At 30.5% G+C, this 17800-nt stretch overlaps 2 protein-coding genes across 2 annotated transcripts; one reads left to right on the top strand and one right to left on the bottom strand.

Annotated features, from left to right (window-relative positions):
• Window positions 1–3653: 3653 nt before the first annotated feature.
• Window positions 3654–5973, top strand: LOC114721320 (peroxidase 42). Its single transcript, XM_028907141.1, has 4 exons — window positions 3654–3927; window positions 4092–4280; window positions 4504–4669; window positions 5271–5973. The coding sequence occupies exons 1-4, from the start codon at window positions 3694–3696 to the stop codon at window positions 5687–5689; spliced, it is 1008 nt and encodes a 335-aa protein (XP_028762974.1). The 5' UTR covers window positions 3654–3693; the 3' UTR covers window positions 5690–5973.
• Window positions 5974–14433: 8460 nt separating this feature from the next.
• LOC114721326 (uncharacterized) lies at window positions 14434–15510 on the bottom strand. The gene has a single exon (XM_028907150.1). It carries the CDS (start codon window positions 15440–15442, stop codon window positions 14807–14809), a length of 636 nt encoding a protein of 211 aa, XP_028762983.1. The 5' UTR covers window positions 15443–15510; the 3' UTR covers window positions 14434–14806.
• Between the last annotated feature and the right edge of the window lie 2290 nt (window positions 15511–17800).

Below are 17800 nucleotides of genomic sequence, written 5' to 3'. Positions count from 1 at the left end.
TTACTAATTAAAACTATTACCTAATCGTGATTCTGAGTGGCAACTTTTTACCTGACTTGTATCTTTGATGTGTAATATAAAAATATATTATTGTGAATATTTACTTAAAAATAGTGAGATTTAGTTTAATAATTTTGATTTGGTTCATTCATTAATTAATAATTCATCCCTTTAATTTAAATTATCTTAAACACAATTACGTATGATTGGGATGTTTTAACCACAATTGTTATGGACTCATTATATTTAAACCTTTCAAAAAGAGAGTTGTGTAGGTCACTCCTTAATTTCAAGAGTAGAAAGTAGAAACACAATTACCAATTGGTTAAAATTTGGATGTTCTATTAATTTTAAAATAAGAACAAGTTCTTTCAGCTATTTTTGAGGGTTAGCTCCCACGTTAGTGATTACTTGTTGTCTGCCTCTTATTTTATTTTATGCCATATTATTCAAATGAAATGTCAATATTACTCCTGAATGAGGAAAGTAATAATATTAGTCCACGTTTGCCTCGAAAGAGAATATATTTCAAGTAAAATAAAAGTACTACCCCACTTGAAAGTGAGGATTTTTAGATAAAATTAAACGGAGCAGTTGCGCAAAAAAAATACGCACAGGAAATTTATATTTTAAAATTAACCTAAAATAAGGTAGTTTAATCTTATTTCTTAAGTGTATCTATTGATATTTTTAATACCGCGTTCTACAACCTAATTGTATCCAACACTTTAACCTTATTTTTTGTACGTTTTGTTATCTTAAACATTAGGATACTAGGTGTAAGTGAAAATATAACATTAGGTGTTAGATGCATTAAAAAAAATATTAGAGCATTAAATACATTTGAAAAATATGATTACGATGCTAAATATATTAAGAAAATAAGATAAGAATGTTGAATGTATGTGTACTTTTAAAATTATAATAAATTATGGATGATTAAATAGTATTTGTGAATTCAATGTCAGAAATTGTAAGAGGATTTCAAGGAAAGAATAAGGGAAAATTACAATCAAGTTTCAAGAAAAAAATAATTACTAAAAAGTCCTAATAACAATTGGAGCAGTCTATAATGACAAATTTTAGAACAGAAAATAATAACCCCTAAAACTTATTTTATAATTTTTTTCAGACCTTATTCTAATTCTTTCAAAGAATTTTTTTTTTTATGACAAGGAGACAAAGCCTTAATAAAACTACAGTCAGATGGCTAGGGCCTAATATAGATGGCCATTAAACAAAGTCTTAATTTAAGAGACTCCTACAATTAGGAGGCGGCTCACGGTAACTCGCATCTCTTCATTTACTATTGATAACTTGTTAATAGTAGTAGTATATCTTATTATAAATATTACTTCTCCAATACTTAATATAAAACATATTTAACTAATTTGATTAGATTAAAAAAGTTAGGTAAGTTAGTTAATTATAAAAAAAGTGATATATTTTTCTTAAAACACCATAATCATCTTTCTTAATACCCCTTCTCCCTCTCCTACTTGATTATGGTTGAAGGAGTATCTATAGGGATAATTTAGAAAAAACTGATAAATATGATAAATGGGTCTTATATTTAGAACCAAAATCAACTCAAGAATTGAGTCTTATATTAAGGAGTGGAGGAGTACAAATATAAGTTTAATTGTACATATATCGATATATATATTAATAATTTCTTGATTAAATTTAACATTGTGTTCATGGCAAAATATATTGAGTATAAACTTGGCATATGGCAAGCAACATCACTCATGAATTATGATGGAAAATGATCCCAACTATGATCGTCAAAATTTAATGTGAATAGTTCAAATATAATTTTTAATTTATAAGTTTAAATGAAAAATATTGAAAATTATTCTTATTTTATATTTTCTATCTATTGAATAAAAAATTATAAATATATAAAATTAAAATGATTTTTAAACTTCTTATCTTATAGAAATATTATTAAATTTAAAATGCTTAATTTTTTTTTGGGGTGAGAGAAGAGGCCTCAGGCCCAATAAAATGCTTAATTTTAATCTAAATGATCTAGATTTATACTCATTATCCCAATGTCTTCATAACCTCTTATGTAGAAAGCAAAATATACAATATTTAAGCCCATAACTTGACATATTATCAAGTAACTCGATTATTAATATAAAGCCTAATTTAAGAGTTGATATTGATTATATATATAAGACCTAGTTCATATATTTATTAATTTTTTCTGAAATCAATGCTGTTTTAGGAGAAGAAAGAAAGGAGGGAATTAAGAAAGATCACTAAGGTGCTTTAGAAAAAAATATTATATTAATAAATTTAATGAATGTTATTAATCTATTCAAATTAGTTAAGTAGATATTCTATTAATGATTGGGGGAGTATTTAAAAAACTATTAAAGGCCATTTGAAGCTAACTTGGCGATAAGAATGAGATGTGATATATTTAGAGGCAAGGGGTTAACCCTCTAATGCGTTAAAAATTTAAAGGCAAACAAACCCGTAAAATTCAAAAATAAGTTTAATTTTTAAAATAGCTTTATTTTTAAATTTAAAATTTCAAAACTTGAATTATTGATATTATAAGTGGCAATCGGTTATCAGAATCACATTTTCACCGAAAGTGAGGCAAAAATAGAAAACAAACGGTTTCACTTTCACGCGATCCTTTTTTTGTCATCTATGACTTGCTAGTTTCGGCATGATTTATGTAGGGCTTTTTTTTTAATCTTGGTATATAAATTTAATCTTTAATTGAATGAATATCTTCCGGTGAAAAAATCAATAAATATCATTCTGGGACAAATAAAAAATATATTTTAAACTAATAATATTAAATAAGTTGTTCAATTAAAATATTAGATATAAAACTTTTGAATACATAAAAATCATACCCACAGTTTAGGAAAAGATACGAGAATTACAATAAGATCTTAAGTAAAAAAAATAATTAATTAAAAGTTTTAATAACAACTTCAAGAGTTTGTAATAACAAGTTTTAAAATTCAAAAAAAAATTTAAGATTTATTTTGTTATCATTTTTAAAATTTAATTGTAATTTTTTTGAAAATTTTTTTTAAAGAATTACAATGAGGTCTCAAAAAAAATTTACAAAATAAGTCTTTATGATTGTAATTTTTCATTCTAGAATTTATTATTACAAACTTCTCAAATTATTATTGAAGCTTTTTAGTAATTTTTTTTGGAAAAACCATATTGAAGGTACCTATACTTTCTCTCAATTTTTAATTTGGTACCTATGTGTTTTTTTCCTTTAATTAAACATTTAATTTTATCTTTTTAGCAACATTAGCTCTTATAACTTTGTTCTATTGATATTTTTAGTCTCTACATAAGGATTAATAATGTTAATAGAAGAAAAATAAAGATTTAGTTAAGAACAAAAAACACATAGATACTAAATTGAAAATTGAAAAAAAGTATAAATACCTTCAATATGGTTTTTTTTTTTAAATTTGATTGTAATTTTCGCAAAAGTTTTTGGCTTACCATAAATGCTACTGGTAAAAGTAATAAAGCATTGAAGTTACCAATTTGGGAATATAAAAAATCCAAACTTTATCAGCGAAGTACACGTCTCAGTGACAATTAATTAGCATGGCCACCTGTTGGTTTTGTTATTTAAGTGTTGTCCCCCAGAGCACCAAGCAAGGTGGTCACTGATTCACTGAGCGTAGAGAGAGAATGGCCCCAAAAGCTATCTTCTTCGTTCTGCTTTGCTTTTCATCAGTTTCTCTCAGTCCTGTTCTTGCAGAGACTGAGCAACATGACGATCCTGGCCTTGTTATGAACTTCTACAAGGAAGCTTGCCCTCAAGCTGAAGACATTATCAGAGAACAAGTCAAACTCCTCTACAAGCGCCACAAGAACACTGCTTTCTCATGGCTCAGAAACATCTTCCATGACTGTGCTGTTCAGGTTCACTTCTCTCTTCACTCCTTCTCTACTAACATTTAGCGTTTTCACTGCTTGACCCCAGATGATTCTTGTTCTTTACTCCCAAGATTTTGCCTTTTATTTTTTATTTTTTTGCCTGCTTTGATCTTTGAGTAATGTGGTTTCCGGGGATTTTTGTGGAGTAGAGTTGTGATGCTTCTCTGCTTCTGGATTCCACAAGAAGGACCTTGTCTGAGAAGGAGACAGACCGAAGCTTTGGTTTGAGGAACTTCAGGTACATTGAGACCATCAAAGAGGCTGTAGAGAGAGAGTGCCCTGGGGTTGTTTCATGTGCTGACATTCTTGTTCTCTCTGCGAGAGATGGGATTGTTGCGGTAATTTCTCAATTCTAAGTACCCTTATAACAAGAACAAATGGGTTTAAATCCAGATTTGTCTCTGCAAAATCTGATCTTTTTTTTTTCTTTTAGCTGTGTTCTTGCACAGCAGAACAGTTAGAAGAGAGACCACAAAGTTCGGATTTGTTCTGATTCTAGTGTGGTAGCACTCAACTAATTGTTTTTATACATATAAGTTTTCTGAAATGAGTTTGTTGCAGCTAGGAGGACCTTATATTCCACTTAAAACTGGAAGAAGAGATGGAAGAAAAAGCAGAGCAGATGTGGTTGAACAGTACCTTCCAGATCACAATGAAAGCATCTCTGTTGTTCTTGAGAGGTTCTCTGCCATGGGAATCGACACCCCTGGTGTTGTTGCACTTCTGGGTAAACCAAAAACCATGGCTTGTTATAACTGAACTAAGTTTAGCCTAAGTTTTAACCTGTTTTAGTTTCTGGTTTGATTTTGAAGATTTCTACTTAGAAAGTAGATAAAGCACAAGTTCATCCTCTGTGATCTCATATCAGAAAGTATTTTAACACTCATAATAAGTTTTGATATAATCTCTAAGGCATAAATACACATAAAAAACTGTCTTGCATTGAGATAGATATTACTGAATCAGAGAAAAAAACAAACATTTAGATGTGTATGCATTAACTTCTCTTAATAAATGGATGGACCACAACTCCACATGGCTTCACCAGAGTTAAGGATCTGGGGTGAAAGTAATTTTAGATCCAACACTCTTAACACTCTTACTTCCTTTTGTCACTTTAGAGATACTTACGTGTTGCCAGTGGCCTTATAACCCAACCGAGTGGCATAAAAACTCCCTTATAAGTGGGAGGTTGTGGGTTTAATCCTGATTATAACCTTGGGTAGAAATACTGATGAGTTGTGATTTAGATTATCAGAGTTGAAATCACTTACATGCAGATATACATAAGGAATTAGGTTTGTGATAATGATGTTTGTGCTGTGCAGGAGCACACAGTGTAGGTAGAACCCATTGTGTGAAGCTGGTGCACCGTCTGTACCCAGAGGTAGCCCCAGAACTGAACCCAGACCATATCCCTCACATGCTGAAGAAGTGCCCGGATGCGATTCCTGACCCGAAGGCGGTGCAGTACGTGAGGAACGATCGAGGCACGCCGATGGTTCTAGACAACAACTATTACAGGAACATACTGGACAACAAGGGCTTGTTGATAGTGGATCACCAACTAGCCTATGACAAGAGGACCAGACCTTTTGTGAAGAAGATGGCCAAAAGCCAGGACTATTTCTTCAAACACTTCTCCAGAGCCATCACTCTCTTGTCTGAAAACAGCCCCCTCACTGGCTCAAAGGGTGAGATCAGAAGGCAATGCAATGTTGCCAACAAGCACCATGAGGAGCCTTAATTAAGTGCCTTTTAATATATATATATGCCTCCAAGTTCAGTAATTCGCTTTCTTCTTCTGTGTGTGTGAGGAAGAGAAGTGCAAGAACTATTCAGAATAAGGTGTTTGTTTCTTTTTAGTTCCTAGCTTTGCTCCTGTACTAGTAGCTATAGTGATAATGATGCTGTATCTATTAATGATGCAAGTGAATGATGATGACAATGTCTGTGACATTCATGCGCGCCAAGGCTGTTCATTCACTTACATCGTTAAGAATAAAGTGTTTGTTCTTTGTATTAGCTATAGTAATGATGGCGTATGTATTTTAATGATGCAAGTTAATGATGAGGCATGAATGTAAGTGAAGATGTCTATGATATATATATATATATATATATATATATATATATGGGGCAAAAAAAGAAGACAAGAAATTGAGACTGCCTTTCATGAAAAGAAACCCAGCTGACAAGTAAACATTGATTTGTTTCTTTTCTGTATATAAAATTTATAAAAGCATTGCCAATTCCTAGCAAAAAGAGATCAGGCAACATCAGTGGAAGGTGTCTTCATAATGGTGGGCTCTGTTTTGGTCTCCAGTGATCATATTTAAAGCTGTCACATAATCACGATGTCCTGGGGCAAGTAAATTTTAAGAGGTTGGCTCAATAGTCCTATTGATACTAGGGGAGTGTTTGGGAAACCCAAAACAATGGTTTCAGAAGCACTTTTCCGCAAAACGAGGTAATCTCCTCCACATATTTACTTCGTAATCCGTAAAAGCACTTCTGAAATCATGGTTTGGTTTCTATCTAAACACCCTCTAGATCTCAAAGTAAAACCCAGAAGAAGAAAAACTTGCCTCAAGCCTGACTCAAATAAAGTTATTGCCCTTCCTCGATCCCCAATAACTCAAAAATGGCCGGCAGGCATATACCTGGTTTACAGCAAAAACCAAGAATCCAATTTAAAGTACTGTCTCAAATAACTTCAGCACAAGAGCTTTCAGCATCAATATATAATCCAACATTTCCCACTTTAGGAGGGTGCCAACCCAGAAGCGTGGTCCATTGTCTCCCATCCCAAGTGAAAAAAAAAATGGTACTACTCATCAGATTCCTATCCTTGTAGGCTTCACATAAATTGGAGACCACAGATTCCTCACATAAATGTCTTTTGATATTCATGCACGTGAAACTAGGTTCTGTTCTGTTCACGGAGGATAAGGCAGACAGTGAAATAATATATGGGGAAGAATTGAAGAGACAAGATTTCTCATCTTGGAAAAAATAAGTGTGTGGGTACAGAAAAAGGGGTCCGGACAATACGAATACATATAGAACAAAAGCCCTTGGATGCCGATCTATGTGGTGTTTGGACATTTTGTGTGAGAATCTTTGAAATATTTTTACAAGGTTGCTTCATTGTTAATACTCCTTCGCTTTTAAATATAAGACCCTTATACATATTAGGATCAGAGGAGTATAATGTCAGAGAAGATATAAACTTTAAAATGTTCAGACTTCAGACTTGCCTAGTTTAGCATCAGCATATATTACAAGTTAAAGCAAAAGCCAAAACAATTATTTGAAGTAATAGGCACCATGTAATGACGCATACGAATTTTCATTCTAACCCAATAAGAATGAAAACAAGTTTTTGAAAGTTGCACTGCACGAATCACGACATCTAACACAATTCGCATGTAGCTAGGTTTTTTAAACATTGAGTCAGGACTTAGGAATTTAATTACTAGTAATGTATACAAAGAAAGTCTCATGGCCAATATTAAAGTTTTTTTAAAAAATAGAAAAAATTAGTCACTCTACCGACAACATATATCTTGGCTCAACCAAAATAATTGGGGAAAAAAAAAAGTTGCGTTTCAGAGAGTAGACTATTGAACTAAGATGTTCACGGGGTTTGTTCTTAAATTCAAGCTAAGGGCAATTTTTTAAGGGAAATTACCCATAAATACACGTTTGGAGAATTAATTATCCAATGCTCTATGAACGGGACATTATGGTCCTGTTTGTAAAAAACATTGAAAATGAGGGATAGATATTGGAATTGTAATTGAAAAAAATCATTAAAAGAGTATTTAGCATAAGTAATTGCTTGTTATATGGGATTAGGCAAACTCATAGAAATGGGATTAGAGAATACTACTTACCCTTATGGTATTCTCCAATCCCACATATATGGGTTTAGCTAATCCCATATAACAAGCAATCTCTCATACTAAATACTTTTTTAATAAATTTTTGTAATCCTAATCTCAATCTCTGTCCTTATTTTTTAATACTTCCTACCAAACGGGATCTATATGGTTTCATACAATAAAAGCATTGGTACCACTTTTGGCAAAAACAAAAGAAGAAGAAGAAAGTATTGGTACCACTCTATTCCTATATATGTAACTTACTTGTACCACATTCTTACATTAAACAAAGTGTATTTAAAAAAAATGTTGTACATTTTCTCTCACTTATTTTTTTTTTATTGAATTCGATAATAATAAAATGGAAAAAAAATCATTAACGACCTCACAAACCCCTTATATTTAATAACCAACTTTTTCTCACCAGTAGTTTACATACAAAAATAGAGTGGTACTCCAAAGTCTAAAGGATCTGATACTTTTTGTAGACTTCGAGGACCATTGGGCAAATAATTTTCTAAACAGGTACTATTATTTATGGGCATTTTTTAAAATGTAAGGAAATTACAATTCCCATTTTTCGGTACTATTTATCCAATGCAACTCATCCAATGATATGATAATCGAATAGATTTTATAAACGAGGTAGGGATTTAATAATCAAATGAACAATAACCATTTTGCTCCGCCAACAAAATGTTAATATTTCATATAGATTTTATTTTTAAGGAAAAAAATTTGCACCTAGTCCTCCTCAAAAATTACGTTTGTCTATGCAAAGAATTTCATTATAAAAAATATCAAATATAATTTTACATTATATTGATTTTATAAGTAAACTTTTAAAATATACATTTCATAAATTATTAATATTTATATCAGGCACATTTTTTGTCCCACCCTCAAATCCCAATTGCTGTTTATGTTTAACTTGAATTATATATTATAATATGATATAATGTCTATGACTTTTATGTCAAAAAATTCAAAAACATAATGGCCAACATAGCCAGCCCTACAGCCTTAAAGTCTAGGGCCAGGCTTAAAAATTTAAGCCCTTATATATTTAATTATTTATGGAATTTTGTGCTTTTTATTTGGGCCTTATTTGGGCCCATACCCAAGCCCAAAAATGATGCTATGATAAGCCTGGAGCCTCGACGGAATGCCCTTATGAAAAAAAAAAAATCATTGTTACAACCAAGTTCAAAAGAAATTATGTGTTATTTTTAAAATGATATATTTTCATGTGGCATGTCTTTTCTTTTGGTAAAACGTGGCATGCTTTAACTGTAAGGAATTTCTTTTTTTTAAATAAAATAGCAAAAATGATATTGATCAGCAAAAATATTACAAAGTAGCATAAAAAATAGGATAAGTATATAATTCTAACAACTTGAAAAAGAAGGAAGGCTGAGCTAACCTAGATGTAACATTTACAAGGATATCCTGACAGACAAATTTTTACACAAACTATACTTTTTTTAAAAAAATAAAGGGATTTTATGATTACCGTACAATAATTTGGGCATTTCATATATTATATGGAATTTGAAGAATGAATTACAGAATTCACAACTTATTAATAATGCACTCTGTTGTCAATTTAATATTGTTCATTGAACTTCTATTAATATACTACATATTCTTAATATAAAACCCATTAATTAATTTAGAATAATTAATAAAGTTATTAAATTACTTTAAACTATTTATATTTATTATTATGTTTCAAATTAATATATAATTTAATAATTCACATAATTATTTTAGAAAGATCATGTAATATATATCATAATTATATAATTTAATAACTTTCTTAATACTTTTAAATTCGTCAACGAGTCTTGTATCAAAAATCAGAAATAATATTAAATGTGTATTTGAAAATAAAAGAAAATAGAAAAGTAAGATTTTGACTAAAGAAGTTAAAAGTAAAAAACGGTACTTAATTTTCCCAATGTGAAAACGTTACAGGAAGTACACTTTATGAAAGTACAAGAAGAATTAAGGGCAGGGGCATGAATTTATGTGCAAGTGGGAATAAAAAATGAGTCCTAAATCTAAAGCACTCACTCGCCTTTTATGACGAGTACTTTGGGAGGCCTAATTATGGCCTCTACATTCATTCACAATGGATGGACCAAAACTCTTCTTCGGCAAAAATAAAAACGTTAGGGCATATCTTTTCTTTTGGGTAGATTATAATTAACCAACAAGAATTAATCTAATTAGCAAGAAGACAGCTCATGACTCATATAGTCGTGAGTTTAAATACTACTGCTGATATGAAAACATTATTAGTAAGTGATCTGTAAATACTTTTATAAGCGTTCTCACTTCTCAGAGTCTGGAAGCATGTTTTGACTTTAGTGAACCCTAAAACCCAACTCATTTAAATTTTTTGTAACAAAAAAAAGATAAATTATAATTTTTTTCAGTATCCTAACTAGGACTTTTTTGTGAAAAAAAAAAGTTGAAAATCCCTGTTTAAAATTTTTTATATTGCCTGAAAGAATATAAATCTGAATACCAGTACTTTTTATGTATAAAATCCTGCAGACTTGATATTTTCAGGTTCTTCTAACTAATAAAAATTTTACCAATTTTTCCTTTTTTCCCCTCTATGTCCGTTACAAATTAGTTTTTGCTGTCAATAAAAGATACTCCTGATCTCATGAAAATTTATATTTTTTGTTTTATTTTTTTGGATATTCAGGAAAAAGAATATAAAGCCGAAGATTCAAAACATGCAATAAAAAATAATACTCCGTTCCTTATTATAAGAGACATTTGATGCTTATAGCATGTTCCTATATATAAGAGACACTTACAAGTTGTTTCTATTTTTTTGTGTTGATTTACTATTTTACCCATATTTATTATCTCCAACTCACACTCTCTCTCCCTCTCACTTCTTTTTTTTTTAATAATTTAATTGTTCTCTCTCATGCTCTCTCTCTTTATTAATGAGAGCATTTTTGAAAAAAAATTATACTTTTTACACATTAATTGTTCTTAACTAATTTTAACTGTTTTTTTTATCAACGTATTTCGATTATTTGTCTCTTATAATAAGGAACGGAGTAATATTTTAAAATAAATTTTTATTATTTGTTATTTTCACTAATTTTTGGACGTGATTGTGACGAGTGTGGCGCTAAGTGTACGTACCGAAGTTGTTCGGAGAAAAATCAACGGTGGTAAGGCCACTTGGGCATGCGAGTCCAACGTATAAAAGAGTTGTCGTCATTTTCATGAAAAAGGTTCCTCCATTGCCCACTATTTCAGTCTTTCAAAGGTTGCTCAGTTCTTTCAAGTCTTGTTGCCCTAGTTATATGTTGCAAAAATTAATTATTTCTCTGTAATTCTAACTCAGTTAAAGCTCAATTTATGAATTTTGTCTTGGTCCAATATAATCATTATAATTTAAACTTTGCCTACATTCAACTTCTAAATTTTTTTTTAGTTGAGCTCAGAATATCAACTACTGCAGCAATGACTGATCCCCTCGTACCGTGGACTTATTCAACTTCTAAATTCTAATTCAGTTGGTAAATCTAATCATTTAAAATATTGATCCCTATATATTTTAGAAAATAAAATTATTTTTTGAAACTCAGTGACTAATATTTTAAGTGGCTAAAATTATGCCGATTGAGTTACACAGAATTAAAATGCAAGGGCTGAGATTCAATTGAGTCAAACATATAGGGACCAAATGAATAATTTTTATTATATATTTAAGCAAAATCTATCATAAAAAAAATATGGTTGTGTACAAAAACTTATTTTGACAAAAATTGTATTATTTATGAATTAGAAAAAGTGAGAATGCCCGAAAATTATATATATATATATATATTCTATATTAACATAGATATTAATGATATTTTTATATTTAGTAATAAAGTTAATGTTGTCAATTCCATGCCACCATCGTCCTGTTATTCCATTAAAAGCTGTATGTCCCTCTCTCACGGGAATGTGGACCTCACTGTGTTTTTGTCCACTCAATTTGGAATTTAAGGACAAAAATTTTCAATTTAGAGACAACGAAGAATCAAAGTATCATCATCGAGTTAAAAAAAACAAGCACTGCAGTACTACAGTAACGGGGATTGATTGAGTGTTACAGAAGAAACAAGTCCCTTGGGATTTGAATCTCTGTTTTTGAATTTTTATTAAAAGAGGCACCTACACATACACATACTTAATATCTGACTATATTTTCTGGTCAAAAAAATATCTGACTATATCTTAAATAAAATTGACATATCAATTTTTTTTCAAATTAATTAATTCTATTAGTATTCTCTCAATAATAATCAAGTAAGAGAGAGAGGAGAAAATTAAAAAAGATTATTAGGGTATTTGAGAAAAAAACATATCATATTAACTAATATTTTTAATTTACTTAAATTAGTTAATGAGGTCCTATATTAAGAATCGAAAAAATATCATGAAGTTAAACAAGTACTGCAATTCCTTCAAGTCAAAAGGGTTATAATTTTTCCCGTGATTCAATTGCCATAATTATTGTGTTTTATAAAATTAAAAGTCACAAAAATTAAAAAAAATGTTGAAAAAATTCTTAATTGAATTTGAAATTACTCCAATCTAAATTGAGAGCAACAATATTAGATAATTGTACAATGAATTTAACACCTAGCTTCTAGGAATGTCAACAATGGACATTTTACATTCATTCATTGGGCTGTACAAGGAATTGGACAAAATAGGGGTACTCTTGAGTCCTGTCTAGCATCTCGTCCTGGTAAATATGACGAGATATAATTTTCATCCAGGGTCCTCTCAGATCTGAATACTAACTTAATTTTTATTTTAATTTTAAATATAATATCACGGTTCACTTTATTTTTTATATTTATTTTTTTTATAGTTATTGTAGTTATGGTAGTTCTAACTAATACACATAACTATTAAGAATATTCTAGAAAAAATAACTCTTTTTTATTATAAATAACTAATTTAACTAATTTTTTTTAATTTATTCAAACTAATCAGCTTGTTCTTATATTAAAGATCTAAGGTAGTATGAAATAAGAAGGGGACCGGGAAGTTTTCCTAAGTTTCTTTTAAGAAAATTTGAGAACCTTCATTACTGCAACTTTGGCATTGTTAATGGCTTCTTGGCATTGAAACAGGGAGGGTTTGATCATGTAAGTTTATCTTTGTTTGTACTCAACAATATTTAAATTCTTGAATTTTTAACTAAAATCTTGTTCAATTAAACATATCATAAAAAATTATCATCAGGTTATTATTTATCCCATGCATTGCGAAAAAAAAAATCCATTTTTTAAAAAAGAAAAGCATGTAAGCAAATCAATTTTTTGAAAAGAAAAAAGAATTTTAAAAGACATCTGAAACTTTCTCATCCATTAGATGGATAAGTCCGTATGTCAGCCACGCTAGAAACAAATCAGATCTTCCATTTATTCATTCCTTCACTCATTTTCAACAAAGTCAAAAATATTATGTTACCAACAAAATTAAAGTACTTACCATATACTATTATTTAGATGGAATCTTTAACTTCCACGACTCAACCACTCTACAAATTAATTATTTTAAAAAATGTATAAAAGTATTTTTTTCCCTATTATTCTTTACTTTACAAAATTACATATATCTTTCTTTATTCATTCATATGCAAGAATTGATGTGATTCTCATCAGTTTCATGCCAACCATCCAAAGTAAGTGCTTTCAATTCTTTCCTTGTTTTATATTTGTCTCCATCAATCATTATCTTTTAAACTCAAAGTTATATTTGGTTTTCATTTTTAGATATGATTTTTTCTTAATTTATTTTTGTTCATAAATAATTCAAGGGCGCAAGTGTATTTCTTCCCCAAAAGACGTCAAGATAATCATATACAACTAAATCTAAACATTATTATTCTAGAATATTAGGGTGAGTAGAAAATAACTTTTTGAAAAGTTTAGTTATCACCTTATTCTTGACAATTTTGAATAATTAATGATATCTGTGGAATAGGTTCAATTTTATGATATGAAATATTCAAATAAAAAAAAACCGTCAAACATTAAAAAAAAATTATAACAACATTTTAGTGCGTGTGTGTGTATATGTATTCATCCATCGTGTATGGAGTAAAGTGACAAACCTAGTTTAGAAGAGTCTACCTTTCATCCTCTATATTTTGATAAAAAAATCAATTTCTAGTATTAGCAAAGGATATTCCAAATCTCTTTTAAAAACAACTGTACAGAGAATGGCCTGTAATGTGCGAGTAAGATATACTCCTCTGGTTTTATTTATAGGGTATTAAGAAATTTTTTTATATGAATATATAATTCTACCCCTCATTCATTATTGTACTGACTTTGTTTACATGAGATATAATGTATATTAAATAGGAATAAAATTAAAAATTTATTGAATTTTAAATGAAAGTTAATGAAGTTTAAGGTTTTTTTTTGTCTGTGTGAAATATATTAAAAGTGACTTATAAATAAGATCAAAGAAGTATGTTATAAATTTTATATTTGATAATGATGTTGATATTAATAAATGACATGTATTGGCAAAATTATATATATATGAAAAATTAAAATAACAAATATCAAACATTTTCTCCAAACTAATACAGTATCTATGTCCTGCATCATAGTTCAAATTACAACAAGAAATAACCATAAATAAAAGAGGAACACTGTCCTACATTTAACTGACGCCAATTGGTCTAAAAATTGTAATTAATGAGAGTAATAAAATTGCCATTCCCCATTTATGCATTTCAGGCTCCCTTGAAGCTGAGTTTGACTCTCTGAAACTGAGTCAACTCAGCCGAATCATCGCCCACAAAACTCACCCACCCAATAGGCTCCTCCAAAAAAAAAAAAAAAAGTATTCCTCAAATTGCTGAGTTTGACTAGCAAGTAACAACGCATAACTGCTTCCAAACAGGCCTGAACCGTCCTCAGCAGCTAGCCGTCGAACCCGGTTTGGCTCCACACTGCATCACGAACCCGCGTCATGTCTCGGCCCTTCAACGTCCGGCCTACTCCCTCAAAAACCGAGTTTGCCGCCATCTTCCGGCTCCGTGCATACTCACGAGCCAAATACTCGTGTGGGGGGACCATCTCCGATTCGTAGTCGTCGTCGGAACCGTCGTCCACCTCATGCATAGACTCCACCGAATTGACTCGCAGAATCTTACTCCAGTCCGGGACGTTCACCGGCGCCGATGTCGCCATGTGGTGGCCGCGAGGCGATGCCACGCTTTCATGCCCCCGATATTGATGAACAATCATCGACGACGTCGTTGCATTATCATCTGGGGAGTCTTCGAACGACAGGGACAAACCGCCGACGCGGTGGGTAGGGATTCGCCGCCTGCTCATCACAGAGCTGCTGCCGTTACACTCAGAGGTTGCGGTTGGCTCCCAATCTCTGAAAGGAGCACTCGCCATGTTCTCGCCGGCGTCATCTGCCGCGGACCAGACGTCTTCCTCTCCGAGCTCGGATGAGTCAGAGGCGTTAAACCCGTAGGTATGAGAGTTGGCGTAGGTTCCCAAGAAGCGCTCGCTTTGGCTAGTAGTCAATTTGCGACCCTTGGCCATGGACGGCGGCGGAATGGGATGGTGCCGGCGAGCTCGCCAAAATTAGAAGTCCAGGGCCATTGGAGGCTTGGACATAAGCGGAAGGGTGGAGATTGGACGTGTATATATAGAATTTTTTGTTTCGGAGGCCTGGTCCCACCATTTGAATTTCATTTGAATTTGAGGTTCATTTTCTCTGCATTTCGTCCAATTTTATTTATTTATTTGGTATAACTCAAAGTATTTTTAAGTTATTTTGAGGTTGAAACTAATCTTTATTAGGTCAAGGACATTAAGGTTAAAATCTTTCCAATAAACACACTTCTTAAGATTTAAATTTGTGTTTTTATCCTTACGAAAGTGAGACTGTTTACCGTATCAACCAATAGATTGTTGATATGTCTTATTTATTATTACTCCGAAAGTGAAAGTTGCAAATAAGAAGTAGAGGCTAGATTATACAATAATATCACCTTGGCTCCTAAATATAAAAATAAGTTGGTAATACAATTATAAATTAAATTTTATATTTAAAATTAGAGCTAATAGGTTTTTTCTAATAATTTTATTGAGGAGTTCTTTTATTCACAATTTAATATTTTTACATAAAAAAAGCATTTTTTTGTTTAATTGACCAATAGGTTCACTGCTTAAGAATTATAATTAATTCTTCTCATAAGTCCAATCAACTATTTCACGTTAATTAGTTAAAATTAATTATTTATTATAAAATTTAAATTTATTATCAACATAAATTATTATTCAAAGGAGTCTGGTTAATTAATTAAATTTTTTTACAATTAGTTAGACATAGCGAGAGAAAAAATATTTTAAACAAAATATCAATTCGGGTTAAACAAAATAATCTTCGGGCAAAATTTTGGGTAGATAAATCCAAACTTTATAATATTATTAATTCTTATAGTCTGATCAAATTTAAGTTTTAGTTCTTATATCTGCAAATTGTTAAATTTAGGTTAAAAAAATTATAAGACTATACTACTAGACGTGTTAAAATCATGATTAAATTAAATTGTGAGCATTAACCTTAGTCTAAATGAATAAAGCTAAGGAGGATGACAAATGGCAGTCCGTTAAATAGGTACAAGCTCTTGCCAGTTAAACCAAACATTTTGTGGTAAGAATTGGTTCTTGAAGAGGGTGTCTGAGCACTATAAAAGTGCTTTTTATGAGCATTTTTTAACAAATCATAACAAATTTCTTTACATATTTATTTTATATACCGTAAAAATACTTTTAAAACTATGATTTTGATTCTATCTAAAAGTATTTTTTAACAATGATGATATGGAGTTAGGTTATGTTGATTTTACAATACATAAACTTTATATTCCAAGAAAAATTATTGCATAATGAATATCTACGTGTTTAGTCATAGATTTTGTATTAAAAAAATGAATAAATGGATTGCCAAACAGATAATAATTATTAATTAAGATGATTAAGGAATGGGGGAGACTAAGTAAATATCCACGTGGATTAACCACAAGAAAAATAAAATCTATCGTGTTTGGAGGACGTCACAACGCATCAAATCAAGACCCCCACGCTCCACGTGGCTACTATCATTTCGCTATCTGTGCATGAAACCTCTCACCACCTACCACGTGTACGATTCCTGCTCAGATGGACCCCACCTCTTATTTTTAGAAAATAAAAAACATATATCATATGCTTGTCATGGTTACTTTTCGTCGTCTTTCCCTTTGCGCTGGTGGGACGTGCTGGATGAAAATGGTGATAGTAAAATTTAAAACGCACACACAGAGACTACTCCTTCACCCTTGTTATAAAAAACAATTATTAAAATTATGTGATTCCAAATATTAGTTAAATTTAGTCAAAAATAATAAATATATAAGAAATATATATTTTTATAATTATGCGCTTAATTAGAAAAAAAGTATATGAGAGATAATAACTGGAAATGTGTTGTATGAAGATAATAAGTGAAGAGACAGAATTTGTTTTGTGTATGTATTTAATGGAAGTTAAAATAAAAAAAAACTAATTGAAAATTTTAGATAAAAAATTTATTTCTTATATTTAGGAGCACTATTATAAAATAAATTGTTTATTATAAAAAGGAAATAGATGAAGTAGAATAATAAATAATCAAATGAAATGTGTGTAAAACTTTTCTACAGATAAAAATGTTAGCACAATGTATCAAAGGAAATAAAAACTCATTTGATTCTATTTATAATGCATTCGTAATATGTTTAACCAAAGCCAAAGAAATAATAACATCCCAATCTTGGAATGGTGAAAATTGGGAAGTTGAAGAGCACAACAGTCTACGTAATATTTCTCCGGTTTATAATACAAATCATTTACTAATTTATTAGAATTAAGAAA

Source organism: Neltuma alba, unplaced genomic scaffold (assembly GCF_004799145.2).
Source record: "Neltuma alba isolate B1F8T4 unplaced genomic scaffold, ASM479914v2 tig00012028_pilon, whole genome shotgun sequence".
Lineage (NCBI taxonomy): Eukaryota > Viridiplantae > Streptophyta > Magnoliopsida > Fabales > Fabaceae > Neltuma > Neltuma alba.
Note: the sequence above shows the minus strand (reverse complement) of the source record. Positions and strands in the feature narration are given on the sequence as shown.

Coding starts and splice junctions, on each gene's coding strand:
- LOC114721320 (XM_028907141.1), top strand. CDS start 3,694: ATGGCCCCAAAAGCTATCTTCTTCGTTCTGCTTTGCTTTTCATCAGTT. Junction 3,928..4,091: donor TCCATGACTGTGCTGTTCAG/GTTCACTTCTCT, acceptor TTTGTGGAGTAG/AGTTGTGATGCTTCTCTGCT. Junction 4,670..5,270: donor TGGTGTTGTTGCACTTCTGG/GTAAACCAAAAA, acceptor TGTGCTGTGCAG/GAGCACACAGTGTAGGTAGA.
- LOC114721326 (XM_028907150.1), bottom strand. CDS start 15,442: ATGGCCAAGGGTCGCAAATTGACTACTAGCCAAAGCGAGCGCTTCTTG.